The sequence below is a fragment of the Terrapene carolina genome, unplaced genomic scaffold (genome assembly GCF_002925995.2).
Source record: "Terrapene carolina triunguis isolate 2854851 unplaced genomic scaffold, T_m_triunguis-2.0 Scaffold68, whole genome shotgun sequence".
NCBI classification, from domain to species: Eukaryota; Metazoa; Chordata; order Testudines; family Emydidae; genus Terrapene; species Terrapene triunguis.
The window spans coordinates 11,990,434-12,005,650 of NW_020664419.1; the positions used below are offsets into that span (position 1 = coordinate 11,990,434).

A 15,217-nucleotide genomic window follows, 5' to 3' on the forward strand; every position below is an offset into this window, starting at 1 on the left:
TCCGGCGGCGCTCGGTGGGGGGGCGGTGCGGCGCTCGGCTGGGGGGGACTCGGGGGGCGGCGCTTTTTTTTGCTGCTTGGGGCAGCAAAAAAGTTAGAGCCGGCCCTGCCTACAAGCCCCCCCTGCCCCTGCAGCACACAGTGGAGACCTCCTCGCCGTCTCTGTGCGTGCCTGGGGAGTGGGGCTGCAGCACTCTGCAGCCTCCTGCCGGCCGGCGGGCAGGCAGGCGCTGGGAGTTCAGCTGAGCTGCCTCAGGGGCCAGGAAGAAGAGGTGAGCGGCGCCGGCAGTGCCGGCATGCGTCCTCCACCAGACGGTCCCCCGATATCGGGACAAAGTGCGTCCCAACCAATGTAAGGTCGAGACGCGGGACAAGTCCCCTAAAATCGGGACTGTCCCGATAAAATCGGGACGTCTGATCACCCTACCCTACTTATACAGCCCAAAATGCCATTAGCCTTTTTGGCAACAAGGGCACACTGTTGACTCATATCCAGCTTCTCATCCACTGTAACCCCTAGATCCTTTTCTGCAGAACTGCTGCCTAGTCATTCGGTCCCTAGTTTGTAGCAGTGCATGGGATTCTTCCGTCCTAAGTGCAGGACTCTGCACTTGTCCTTGTTGAATCTCATCAAGTTTCTTTTGGCCCAATTCTCTAATTTGTCTAGGTCCCTCTGTATCCTATCCCTACCCTCCAGTGTATCTATCACTCCTCCCAGTTTAGTGTCATCTGCAAACTTGCTGAGGGTGCAGTCCATGCCATCCTCCAGATCATTAATGAAGATATTGAAAAAAACCAGCCCCAGGACCGACCCTTGGGGCACTCTGCTTGATACCGGCTGCCAACTAGACATGGAGCCATTGATCACTACCCATTGAGCCCGATGATCTAGCCAGCTTTCTATCCACCTTATAGTCCATTCATCCAGCCCATACTTCTTTAACTTGCCGGCAAGAATACTGTGGGACAATAAGTCCTAGGGGGGCACTAGGAAGTCCTGCACCCTCCTACAGGGAGCTTATAAACCAGGGGTGGCCAAACTGTGGCTCATGAGTCACATGCAGCTCTTTTATAGATAAAGTGCGGCTCTAGGCACTGCCCCCCATGCCCTCTGCCTACCAGACTGGGGAGAGCTCGCGGCTTCTGCCCTCCGGTGAGATCGTGGAGCTAGGTGCTTCTGCCAGAGAAGACTGGTGCTTGCTGTGAGTGGGGGGCACAATTTAAAGGTTCAGCACCACGAACAGCTTGAGTCATACCCCCCCCCCCCAGGCACACTCCCTCTCTTTCTCTCAGCAGCCCTTCCCTGCAGCTCCAGGTGTTAGCTCTGCCTGGAGAGGCAGCGGCAAACAGCTGGGAGCTGCAGGGAGGGGCTGCTGCGTTAGTTCCCTGGCAAGAGGCAGCGGCTCTCCTTACAGTTCCCAGCTGTTTGCTGCTGCCTCTCCCCACAACTGCAGTTCCCAGCTCGCTGGCTCCAGCAGCTACCATGCAGGGATGGGGCCTGGCGGCACCATGTGACCGAGACAGCAAACCCTGGCAAAAATGGGGGGCATGTGATCCAGGTGCCTTCCCCCATGCATCGCCTCTGGCAGTGGGGAGAGGGGGGGTCTCGGGGCTTCAGCCCCGGCTCTCGAACTTCTGAAGATTGTCATATGTGGCTCGGAGGGTCAGTAAGTTTGGCCACTCCTGTTATAAACACATGAATGGATCAGGTGTCTTCCATCTGGTAGTGGAGCCCTACATTTTCTAAAGTGTCTAGTGATTTTGGGCGCACAACTTGAGAGATCTTAAAGAGACTAATTTTGAAAGTGCTGGTACTTAACACCCTCTGAAAATCAGGTCCCTTTGAGGTAGCTCAAGTTAAGTGCCCAAAATCGCTGGACTAGATTGAATAGTACATCAGAACCTGACCCTAAACATTTAAACCTGTCCATGTACAAGTGCTTATGGGTCACTGCAAAGATTCACAGTTCCACAGAGAAATGGATTCTTCTGCCTCCCCTCCTCCACATCCCCTGCCCTTTCTGTATAAAAGCAGAGAGATCTAGAGCCTCAGCTGGTTTCATTGAAGGCAATGAAGGTATGTCAGATCACACCAGCTGTCTCCATTGGCTTCAATTACACCCATTAAGGAAATGGCCCCAAGTGTGTCTTCTGAACATTTGTTCTGAGTAGGCAAAAAGTTTGGAAGCCATTGGTGTTTGCAGCTGGCTCAGTCATACGTAAAAGTGTCCTGGCTGATATTCAAATTGTGCTGCTCTCTGAAACCTGTTGGTCCTGGTGTTTAATGTATTTTCCTGTGTTTGTCTTGAGTGCTTTATGTTACTCTCATTTGGATTTCCAGGGAATGCAGATCATGTGATACTTGCTGATGTTTGAAATAAGCCAGTGGCAAAAGAAGAAAGGAAAATATCAAAGTTTGCTTGTACCTTTGCAGGCACTGCAGTAACGCAGCATGAGAATCTGTTGAGCCTGATTCAAACCAGACTTCAAAATGGGCTTTTGACTCTAGCCTGCTACTCAGGTTCAATCAATACCTTTTGATATTGTCCTGTTGCAGAAGACTCAAGATAGATTTTACTGTTTGGAAAAATCTTCTTACATTCTTGATAGTCCATGTGCTGTAATTTCTTTACCTTTAAAGTGCCATGCTCAAGGGGAGTGTGCTAATTTTCCTTGGCTCGAATCAAATTTATTTTGTACGGGATATTGGCCAGATTGCTAATTCGGAGAAACTACACAGGTAGCACTACTGTCAGCTCTGTGCATTGTCTGTCAGGACTTCTTCTCTTCACTCTGCTTTAGCAAGTACTATTGATTCCATTACTAAATTGAATCCTGCTTGTTTAATTCCATTTCATTTCACTGGAGGGGAAAGAGAAATAATTACAGCTAAGGAGCCAGGCACCAGGTTTTTTGAGTTATTATTTTTTATTATCAAACGCGCATGGCACCTACAAATGTGCTAGACAATTTAAAGGGTTATGAAGAAAAGGGGCCTGATTCTCAGTGACGCTAAGACTCATTCCTAACCACGCGGTCAATGTGAAAGGGGCCTCAGTATCAGTCAGAATCTGCCTCAGAAGAAGAATTTACCCATAAATGGAGATTTTCAATGCTACCTAAAGGATTATGATGCCCAGTTCCCATTCATTTTAATGTGATGGATGTCCAAATCCCTGCAGTTCTCAAACTATGGGGTGGACCTCCCAAGGGAGGCAAGGGAATGTGTCCAAAAAACTCTGGCTGTCAGCCCCAGGTGGCTGGGGCTCAGGCAGAAGGGCCATGCACACCTAGGAGGCAGAGATAAAGGGGACAGCTGGAGCCCTGCCATCCCCCCCACACCAATTCCTCACCAAGAGGCAGCCAGGGCTCTCCTCCCCGCCCCATTCCCTCACCAGGAAGTGGTGGAGTTTTGGCTATCAGCCCCCAGGTTGGCAGCAGCCGCAGCGCAGAAGTAAGGGTGGCAATGGGGCGCTAAGTCTGCTGTGAAAAGTGATATTGACTTTTCACATTGCATCCCTTACTTCTGTGCTGCTGCTGGCACGGTGCTGCCTTCAGAGCTGGGCACCCAGCCAGCAGCCACAGCCTCTGCTCTGCCTTCAGAGCTGGATGGCCGTATATGTGCTTATGGAGGAGGAAGAGCCACAAAAGACTACAAACACAAAGAAGGGGGGGCGGGGGCTGATCAAATACGATTGAGAACCGCTCCCTTAGATGGATTTGAATGTTTCAACCACAATGTCCAAATACAAGAAGGGAGCTGGGAAGCAATGCAAAGCCCCACGTGTGATTGAATGGGGATGTTTAGCACATGCCTCCTTCGTTCCACAATTTCCTGGTTTGTTTTCTAGTAAATATTTTCAAACATCTGCATAGCTAAAAATTCTTTGAGGCAAGGCTTAATACCTGTCCTAGGAAATGTGTTTTAAAGGGAGGCGTTAAGAAATTGTGGCATGAGAGACAAGGAGAGAGATGGCTTCATCTATGTCCCATAGGGGAATGGAGATCTGAGGCCTGATTCTTGTTTACTTCCAGGACCTGTACAATGCCAGAGCCATGTGTGTAAATGAGACTCTGGCCCTGGAGAGTTTATACATTCAGCATACCTTGAATTGTACCTGTCTTTAACCCCAATGTTTCAAACCCCATTGGTGCTTACGCTGAAGTCAATGGAAACTTTGCCAATGACTTCAGTGGGAGCAAGTCCTTAGCTAACATATGTTTACTTTCCTGAGAAGTATGTTTACTTTCCTGAATGATTTATTGGAGTTAGTAGCATGCAAGATATGAGTGTTTCAATAGAAGGGGAGGGACTTTGGAACAAGGTTCTAAAGGTTACGTTATTTGTTTTGTTGAAGGTAGTTTGTAGTTGGCTTCAAGACGGGTGGCTCCAGGCACCAGCGCACCAAGCCTGCCGGTCGCCTTGAGGGCGGCAGTCAGGCTGCCTTCGGCGGCATGCTTGCGGGAGGTCGCCGGTCCCGCAGCTTCGGCGGCAATTGGGTGGCGGGTACGCCGAAGGCGTGGGACCAGCGGACCTCCCGCAGGCGCGCCGCCAAAGGCTGCCTCACTGCCGTGCTTGGGGCGGCAAAATACATAGAGCCGCCCCGGCTTCAAGAGCTGTAGATTTCTATTTTGAATACACATAGTTTGAATGCAAATATTGCCATAGAGATGCCAGCAATTTCTTTCTGGATTATCCTTCTTGTGAATATACTTTACAGGCCACATTCTCTGGTATGCTCCAGCTGCTTTGCACTGCTCCAGTGATGCAAAGCAGCTGTACACCCAGTTTAACTGGCAGACTTAACGGGCTGTATAGCACCTTCATGTCACCAGATCAATACAAATCAGCCCTAGTATATATGTAGTCTTGTTTTGTCTGTTTTTTATCTAATCTGTCTAGATTTTTATACTGCATCAAGGTATCTTGAGTGCCTTACAACAGTACATCAATCTAAGGAATGATCTACCAAATAAAATTGTCGATAACGGTTTCAGTATAATTTGATTAAGAAGTTCATTTAAAACATGAAAACTTTCACAAACATCAAGAATTTTTTCAATTTTTTTTGTTTTGCTTTTGAAAAACAGGCCATTTTTCAACAACAAGCTTATTTGAAATTTTTCAATGAGATGTCTTTACTCTCTAATTAAAGTCACGGAGCCAGAAGGTGGAACAGTGCGAGTTCATGTCAGCTGAGGATCTAGCCCATTGTCTTTGAATCATAATTACCATGAAGGGAAGACAACCACGGTGACAAATGTTTACAGTTTTATTATTGGCATCTTTACATTAATACTGCTGTTTTGTGCTGAGAAAACAATCTGTTACACATAATGTAACTGTTATATATAACATAGAAATGCAGTCTAAGTTAATTACAACAAGAAGCTACAAAAAATTTCATAGGAAAGAAAGTCACCTAACATTGCAACTGTGCTTGCAGCAAATCACTCTCCCACTTCTGAGTCAACACTGCAGAAATATGTGCGCTGTAAACCATGGTTATTTACATGTCCCTTAGAACTGTTAATAACAGAGGCGCTAAAATCAGTCTAAAAAGTTCTAGAACGTCACTATATACTGTACAGTCCTCAAAAATAATTTATTATACGGTTTCTAAAAAAGGTACTAGTTTTGTTTTTTGTTTTTTTCTGGAGTGCACAACATGTGCAAATTTTGTCTAACAGTCTAAAAACTCGAGAACTGAACTGGAAGTCACAATCACAGAGATGAGGTGGTAGAATCTAGGACTTCCCGTCCATTGCAGACTGTCGGAACGTACGTACTAGCAGATGCTGGAAGAGAAAGAAGAAAAAAAAAAAAAAAAACAAAAACAAAATCAAAAAAAAAAAAAAAAAAAAAAAAAACCAACAACAACCATCATTAGCCACCTAGGAAAAAACATTGGGGGCCTGATTCTAATTTACATACAGGTCACTTTACACCTCTCTGGAAGTGAAGCGTAAAGTAGCCTCAGTGTAAATAAAAATCACATCCTTAGATTTTTCTTGTATCTTATATTAGGGCCTGATTCTGTGAGGTGCTGAATGCTGTCCAGCCTCACTAATGTCAATGGGAGAGAAGAGCACTCAGCACCTTACAGGAATAGTTCATTAGCTTGCATTTCCTTCATCCAGTCCATCTTTGCATTAGGTAATGCGTGTCAGCCTACATCTGAATGTAAGGGAAATGGGTTATTTTATATGTTGAATGGAGAAGGGAAAAGCTTTTATTTTAACAATTGTATGAGTTTGCCAACACATTTACTCCCCCTTTGATAATGTTCTGGCCTGGATCCCATTGACTTCCATGAATGCAAGATCAGGACCTCAGGATGTAAAATGTGTCCAGACGTAAGGGCCAGATTATGATACCTTAACTCACATTGAACAGTACTTTTTCTTGACAAGTAGTTCTATTGGCTTCAGTGGAGTTACTCTTGGAGTACGGTGTTACTCAATGTGAATATGGGTGTCAGAATCTGGCCCTTGATGCTTCTGCATCTTGGCAGTGGGATATAGTGTTATCTTGTAAAAGCCCAGGGATTTTAATTTTAAAGCAAACAGTTTTGTCCATCCCAGTTAGAATTGTCCATTCGGCATCAAGAATGTGTTAGCACACAATTTCGTTGATCTGCCAGTTCACAACAAGACAAAGCCGTGTTTGCCAAGATACATTAGGTTAACAATAACAGTGACCCAGAGAAACCTGATGCCTTCATCAAAGGATTTAAAAGAAAAGCACGCATCAAGCATTGATTTTAAACTTGATCACCCGGTGTAAAAGGCAATGTATGGATGATGGATACTGGGTTTCAGACCAAATCAGTAAAGACAGAGCCTTATTTTTAATACAGATGAACTTTGTATGCAGCTACAGAAGACAGCGCTTTACTAAATTGTTATGAAATCAAATTATATGCTCTAACAAATGAAGGGAAGGATGGTCCAATGGTTAGGGTGCTAGCCTGGGGCTTGGGATACCTGGATTTAATTCCCTGTTCTGCCACAGAACTCCGGTGTTACCTTGAGCAAGTCATTTAGTCTCTCTCTGCCTCAGTTCCCCATCTGTAAAATGCGAGCTAATAGCACTGCCTTACTCCACAGAGGTGTTGTGACAAGAAATGCTTGAAAGATTATGAGGTGCTCAGATACTACAATAATTGCGGGCCATATAAGTACCTAAGATAGAAAGATGTGGCGTATGGCAAGAAACAAGATACTTTGCCTCTAGCACCATCTGTTGTGCATTTAGAATAATACGCACCTCTCCTTTAGGAGCGAGAGCAAAATTAATAGCTGTTCCTAAGTTCTGTTAAAGGCAAAATATCTGCTCTGCTGGTCTTCGTAATATCACATTAGTTTTTATAGCAGCAACCAACTGGTTTCCTACATCACCATGGAAATGTACCTGTATTACGCAAGACATTTTAAAGTGACCTGACAGCCTGATTTGTCTGTGGTGCATGTTTTCCCATCCTCTCTCCTCCTCATCTATTTGCTTTGACGTTATTTGTAGTTACTGCCTTGTGTGATAGGATAGTCTGCCCCCTTAAGGCCAGCAGTGCCTAGTGGTCAGCCCATCCCCGTCTCATGGTGTGTTCCTTTAAGATTTTTGGAAGTTCTGATATATGTACAGAGACTGAGGAAATATTGATAGAGAGAAAGAAGTGTTAGGAATAAGGGGTGCTTAGGAGGAAATCCTGTCGCTGTGTCTTTAAGGGCCTGGGACCAGGAAGGCATAGAGGGGCCGGGCAAGACTTGCCTCTCACCCAGCCAACGGGGGATGAGCTGGGAGAAGGGGCCAACATAAATGCTGGCACACATCGGCAGGAGAAGGCTGGCCTACTGATCTGCTGTGGGCTAATCATGGAAAAAGGCCAGCTGAAGGAGAAGCAGGCTAAGGCCCTACAGCTGGCTAAATTACAACCACGGGGGAGAGCTGGGGACTCCTGTTTTGAGGTAGTGACCATCTGAAGCATGGTCCCAGCTCCAGGAAGGGAGCTGGGGGGTCTTCTGAACAGGGATGAGAGTTGGCCAGGACTCTCATATGGACCCAGAGAGGAGTGACCTCGAGTGACTAACGAAGCGAGTTACATTCTGTAGAACGACTTAAGTCAGGCCCCACACAGGGGGTATGTGTTTTGAAACAAGCTAAGTCTGGGTAACTGACTGAGAGAACCTGAGGACTGCTGAGTGCAAGGCCAAGAGGGGCCACCAGGGGGTGAGCTGGAGGGCAGCACCCTGTGACATCATGGCACATCAAATGTCACTGCATTGTTTCTTTGCTTGCTGCTTTCATCTGCTTTCTCCTTTATCTCCTTTACAACAGCACAATAGACACACCTGACTGCTGCTTATGTACAGTGAGACGTGGGGTCAGCTAGGAGAAGCTAATTTGTGTAAGTCTTTTGACGCCCGGTTGTGGATCTAAAAGCATCCAGCAGACATAGAAATGAGTGTTGTGAAATGAATTACTGAAGGATGTGTTAATATGTAAGCCTGCTTGTTAGCCTGAGATAGAATTTTGGGTTCGATTTTTTTTTTTAATATACTCTTTTATCCTTACTAATATGTGTGAACACAGAGACTGTGTGTTGCATTTCCCACAACCAGATGGGTTTGTTCGTATAATGAGAAAAGATCAAGGATAGAGCTAAAGTGTTACCGGGTATGGTGGGAGAGTAATATACGAGTATATGCTGGAAGGCTGCCTGGCTCCTCTCTCAAGTCAAGGTCAAGCAACAAGTTGGGAGGGGCAAGGGGAATGGGGGGGGAAGGTATTAGAAACTCTAAAAGCCAAAGGTCTGGCCTTGGCCTTACCACTCCCATGGGATACAAAAGGGGTGGTACCAAGCCTCCAGACTCACAACCCTCCAAAATGGAACATGACCATAAATTGTAAGGGATGGGACCAGGGGTGTGCATTGCAGGTATATTTGGGCCTGCTAAGGAGGAGGTGGGAATAGGGACATAGGGAAAAGGCTCTGTGGCATCAGAGCTCTGGATATGCTTGCTTGAAACTAAACTCCCCCCCAATAAACATCGCATTGCCTGCACTTCAGATTTCTGGTCTTCTGCTTTCTGTCTGCGTGACAAGAACCAGGGGAGGGGTGAGGGGAAAGCCCCTAGCAGGACGCCCAGTTAGCGCTCCATACACATAAAGAGAAAAAAGTAGCATAGAATTGGCATCCAAGAACCAGAGTTAAGAAGTCAGAGCTCAGCTCCCATTTGGCACCTAAACCAATGAGAGCAGCTGGCTAGTGAAAAATCTAGTCAATGTATTTAGGTCCCAAATAAGAGCTGAGACCTTTTGAACACCTGACCTGTAATAATCTCTTGGACACACACTCCCTTCTTCAAGCCTTGGGTGAGTCTCTCAACCCGTCTCTCGCTTTTCTCTTGTGTAAAACGAGGATCTTGGAGTCATCGTGGATAGTTCTCTGAAGATGTCCGCGCAGTGTGCAGCGGCAGTCAAAAAAGCAAACAGGATGTTAGGAATCATTAAAAAAGGGATCGAGAATAAGATGGAGAATATCTTATTGCCCTTATATAAATCCATGGTACACCCACATCTTGAATACTGCGTAAAGATGTGGTCTCCTCATCTCGAAAAAGCTATATTGGCATTAGAAAAGGTTCAGAGAAGGAAAATTAAAATGATTAGGGGTTTGGAACGGGTCCCATATGAGGAGAGATTAAAGAGGCTAGGACTTTTCAGCTTGGAAAAGAGGAGACTAAGGGGGGATATGATAGAGGTATATAAACTTATGAGTGGTGTGCAGAAAGTGAATAAGGAAAAGTTATTTACTTGTTCCCATAATAAAGAACTAGGGGCCACCAAATGAAATGAATGGGCAGCAGGTTTAAAATAAATAAAAGGAAGTTCTTCTTCACACAGTGCACAATCAACCTGTGGAACTCCTTGCCTGAGGAGGTTGTGAAGGCTAGGACTATAACAGGGTTTAAAAGAGAACTAGACAAATTCATGGAGGTTAAGTCCATTAATGGCTATTAGCCAGGACTGGTAAGGAATGGTGTCCCTAGCCTCTGTTTGTCAGAGGGTGGAGATGGATGGGCAGGAGAGAGATCACTTGATCATTACCTGTTAGGTTCACTCCCTCTGGGGCACCTGGCATTGGCCACTGTCAACAGACAGGATACTGGGCTGGATGGACCTTTGGTCTGACACAGTATGGCCATTCTTATGTTCTTACAGGAGTACTTGTGTACCTGCTTTGCTGAGGTGTTAGGAAGAGAAAAGATGTAGTGCGATGTAAGTGATATATATAATTTACAAACTCCTTTATTTTTGCTGAACTGATATACTTTTTCTTTGGAAAACAATCCAAGAACTGGTTGTCAGCAGCTAAGTCAATTTCTGCTGACTTCCTGTGTTTGCTTCCTACGTGTGTGTGTATGTATGTATATGCCTCCTTAACTTTGACACCTCTCTCGGGAGAAATGACTTTAGAAAGGCCCTTGATTATTCTGATGAAATGTTGGCTAAGTGCTTAAAGGCTACCGGTTCTCTGCTGAGATCTTCCAAGGTTTGCAAAATCATCATGAGGACCTCAGGAGTGATTTGCAATATTTCATGTTGCAAATACCATTTTAAAAATAGTGGATATGTTTTCTCAACTGTTATTTTTTTCTTGGAAGGACACACCATTGGAGCAGAGGAATATCCTTCCAGGGGGATAAACAGGTGCTTAGGAGCTTGTGATGGGGTGTACTTGCCCCTCACTGGACAAGAAGGGGTTAACCCCACACCCTGGGCAGAGGAAGCCATGCCCCCTCACTCCTACTGGACATGCTCCAAGTGCTGGCTCAGTATAAAAGGGAGCAGCCCAGCTCATTCTAGGCTGATTGCCGGAGAGGAAGGACGCATGCTGCTTGCTCCAGTCTGGGAGCAGCTGAAGCAGCAGACGGTGGGAGCTGGTGATACTGAGACCCAGGCAGATGCCCAGATACCTGTGGAGGCCGGAGTCACTTGAGGGTAGTGCAACCTGAGGAAACCGGATACCCTGAAGATGTCCAGGTCACAGCATCAGGGGGTACGGTAGGAAGAAGCCCAGGGAAACTAGGCAGTGGCCCGGTTAGCAAACCGGGTTTTGAGTCAGCGTTTTTCAGCCGGATCCCTGCCGACACAGTGGCATGCACACTTACCACTACCAGGGCCCTGAGCTGGGACCCGGTGGAGAGGGAGGGCCCAGGTTCCTGTACCCCAGCTCCTCTCTTTCCACCCATGGGTGGCCCACTTCCCTGACTCTGACCATTAGGCAACATAACCCCGCTAAGGAGGGAAACCTTATTTCCTCTGGCCACTAGGCCATGCAGCCCGAGTGAGAGGGTGATTGCATTGGCTCTGGCCACTAGACCACACAACCGGATTGAAGAGGTCAGCCATGTTGACTGTGGCCGCTAGGCCATACAGCCCGAGTGAGCAGGTGATTATATTGACTTCAGCCATTAGGCTGTACTGCCCCGATGACAAAAGTGACCATATTGACTCTGGCCATTGGGCCGTATTGCCGAGGCTAAGGGCAGACAGGCGGACTTGACCGTGGGGCCATGATGCTCTTGCCTCGGCAAAGGGGGATGGGGTGTACTTTCTGCATGACAGAGCTCTACAAGAGTAGAACCTTGGATGCAGCAGCATGAGAAGTAAAATAAAGGGTTGACTCAGTTTTGGGGGACACAGGGAGAGGTGTTTGCATTACATACATATTCCAGACTGCAATGGAGCACTGCTCCTGTTAGGCAGCTGCTATTCCCTGCTGCATAGCTTCTACCACATCCTCATGAAAGCCAACCTCTATGCTCTCCCAAACACAGTGCTTCATCCCTCACTGTCCCCTTCCCTTTCAGAGGAGGCCTGCAGTGGCAGGTTGCCCCCGTTCTTCCTGTCCTGAATAATGAAGAGTCCAATCCAGTCCTATTAAGGGCATCAACCTGAGAACCGCTCACATGAGCTCCCCTTTTTAGGGCAAACACAGCAAACCACATCTACTGAGAGAAGGAAGGCCAAATGATTGGTTGGACCAACTGAGAAGCTGGCAGGAAAATATCCATTTGGATGGACTTATGCAGTGCCTTAACCAAAAAGCAAATTATCTGGGGTGGAGGAGTTGTACTGGTGGCTTAGAGCATTATGGGCCTGATGCCATGCCCACTGCTGTGACTGGGGCTTTCCCCATTGAATTGAACAAGTTTTGGATCCTGGCTCAGGTGACAGCACTTTCCAGGTCCTCCCAAGGTTTGCCAAGGTCCTTCATATTCCAGTTTTGAGGCCATCTTTTCATATCAGAAAGGGCAAGGATGAAGTTTTTGCTCTGATGTTGCACTTTACCTTTGAGACTTAAAAGATTTTTAGAATGAGTGTTCTTCATGCGGTTATAGACGGGACAAAAAATGCAGGATAACCTGTTTCAGTTGAATACGGTAGCATCTTTGTGTTATACAAAGGTGTAATAAGGAGAAGAGTGTCAGACGCCCCTCATGAAAACACCAGTCCCAAATACTGGCTTTCTTTTATTCTGTATCCATTACAAAGAAACAGAGCATACTCCAGGGTGAAATAATTGCAGAAATGTTTCCTTAAATAGAAACAGCCTCTTAACCATCTCAGATACAAAATATGATGTAAAAATGCAAAGACCAATTTTCAAACACCATCAGCACACAACAGCTCCCATTTAGGCATCTTGATAAGTGGTCAGATTTCCAAATGTGCGGAGCTCCGGGGCCAGAAGCTCTTGAAAATCTGCCCCTAGCTGAGAGTGCTGAGCACTTCTGAAATGTTTGCCAGCCTGACCTATCTAGTTCATCAAAGTTTTCCAAAGTAATTAGTGATTTTTGGGTACCTCCGTTTTTTGGGGGTGGGACAATTGGAGACACCTTAAAGGGCCTGGTTTTCAGAGTGGATTCATAGATTCATAGACTCTAGGACTGGAAGGGACCTCAAGAGGTCATCGAGTCCAGTCCCCTGCCCTCATGGCAGGATGCTCAGCTATTTTGAGTTGTCTCAAGTTGGCCATCCCAAAATTGAGGCAACTAACAACCACTAATCACTTTTGAAAATTTAGAGCATATTGTAAAGCCCAGTGAATGGTTCATAGTTAATAGCCTTACAAACCTTCTCTTTTTCCTCCGCAATCCCCCCTCCCGCTCTGGGATGTTGTGCTCCTTCAATCGGTTTTCCAGGTTAGACATTATGTCTGCTTTACTCTGTGAATGAGGTGCCGTTTGCTTGCATCCTTGACTAGTTAAGCTTGACAAGGGAAAAACAAAAATAAAGCTGACCTCTTTTTTCCTAGCCAAAAACAGCAGCAACTGATAAAATCCCAAATATGTGAATCTGACTGGGAATAAGAGACTGAGATGGGAAAAGCAGATGTACTGCATTTTGCACTGATGCATCGATTGATATCCCAGGTTGTGACACTTGTGTGGGGTACAACACACACTGGATATACAGAAGCAGTTTTTGCTGTCCCTTATGTGCATTGTAGGGGAATTAGCTGAAGTGGTTTGACTCAAAGGATTTTCTTGAAACCCAGGTAATAACAGCCATTGAGAATGTGCTGCATGGGGGACCAAGTCCTGCCATAATGTTGTTCTGACAGGAAGACTCCAGGGCAATCTGCTCTGCCTGTTATGAGAGGGACAGGAACCGTGGTTCTGCAGGCACTGTGCAATTAGGGGCATGATCCAAAGCCCACTGTATTCAGTGGAAGTGTTTTTTTCATTGACTCCAATGGGCTTTGGATCAGGCCAGCTGCGAGCAGAACACATGTGCAGTGAACAACGGTTGTTTTGTTCTCACTGGACCTGAGTGATGTATTCGTGGTGGTTCATAGCCAATGAACCAGGTGAATGCAAAAATGTCCTGCAGTTCTTAATGATTGCGGATTCCACTACAAATGAAAACTCCCTAGCTCTCCTTTAACACACTTCCTGCACAAGGCATGCCATACATAGGTGACAGATTCTTTACTTACACTGGGAATAAGTGGTTCCGGTCCCACTGACGCTGAACCTGTTGAGATGGAGTCTGTGAGTGACCACGTTCTTCTGTGGCTGGAAGAGGATGATGTGCACTTTGGGCGCGAACAAACAGCCGAGCACAACAAAGCCACTCAGACTGACAGAGATGCACATGGTCGTGGTCTGCACCTAGGAGAGAGTTATTGAAAAGTCAGTGCTTAGCTGTTAAATGCCGGGCAGCGAGGCAGCATGTACCACAAGCCAGACTGCGACCATGGTAGTCACCATGGGAGCTACTTACTGCTGGCGATTTGTTTTTAATTTCTATAGATTCCTTGGTACCAAATTCACAGCTGTCTCTTCAGAAGGTCTAGAAATGAGTGTGGCTTCAGAAAGTACTAATGATATGACTCTGAAACCCCTCTAAAACCCCCAGCTCTGTATCAATGCCTTCTGCAGTTTAGGGTATCAGACAGCACACCCCAGCATTCATGGCACAGTTTGTTACTGCATACTGTAATGCAAATTGTTTATGTATTTCAGCATGCTAAACTCTGAGCCGAATAACACTGAGAGGCAGAAATGCAAAATTCCAGAACAGACATAATACAGCAGTAGGAGGAAACATATCTCAGTCTTGCATCAGCAGGGGTCTAGCCTGGACGATCCATTGACTTGTTCCACCTCTAACTCCCACAACCCTGTGATTCCCAGTGATTTACCTACGGCCTAGATGGTACCCTGCTGATCTGCACATAAGGGGCTGCCTGCTTCAGTGTATGACAGCTAGCCTGGGCACAAGAAGGTTAGTCAGATGCTCTGCAACACTGCATTCCTGCTGCATTCCTGGACAAAGTAGAGCACTTTCCGTAAAGCTTGGGATCTATGTGTGGCAAGAGGCAGGCTGTGCGGGACCAGATTAGGTCCTAAAAGATGGCTGTGCTATGCAGCGAATCCACTTGAAAGTTAATTCAGCCTAAAGCCTCAATCCTGCTAAGCGACAAGCAACCCCTTGCATTCATGAAGAGGGCCACTGACTTCAGTGAGATTTTGGGCAAGCATAAGGGCCTGCTCAAACAGGTCCGTTTGTGAGACTGGGTCTTAAAGCTACATTAATGTAGACACAATTTCTCTGTGCTGTGAAATCCCTTTGTGAGGGGTCCGAAGATTCTGGGGGCAGCAGCCAGCGGGCCAATGTTTGTCCTTACAGCTTCAGGGAGCCATTA

At 46.4% G+C, this 15,217-nt stretch overlaps 1 protein-coding gene across 2 annotated transcripts in view; it reads right to left on the reverse strand.

Annotated features, from left to right (window-relative positions):
• Positions 1 to 5,724: 5,724 nt before the first annotated feature.
• GRM3 (glutamate metabotropic receptor 3) overlaps positions 5,725 to 15,217 on the reverse strand; it is a 56,485-nt gene continuing 46,992 nt past the window's right edge. Inside the window, exons 4-5 of one of the 2 annotated variants that reach the window (XM_026648932.1) lie at positions 14,006 to 14,180; positions 5,725 to 5,798 (exon numbers count right to left, since the gene is read on the reverse strand). In XM_026648932.1, coding sequence (XP_026504717.1) covers positions 5,725 to 5,798; positions 14,006 to 14,180 — 249 coding nt within the window. The remainder of the gene's footprint in view (positions 5,799 to 14,005; positions 14,181 to 15,217) is intronic. The other variant, XM_026648933.1, reaches the window with a different exon arrangement.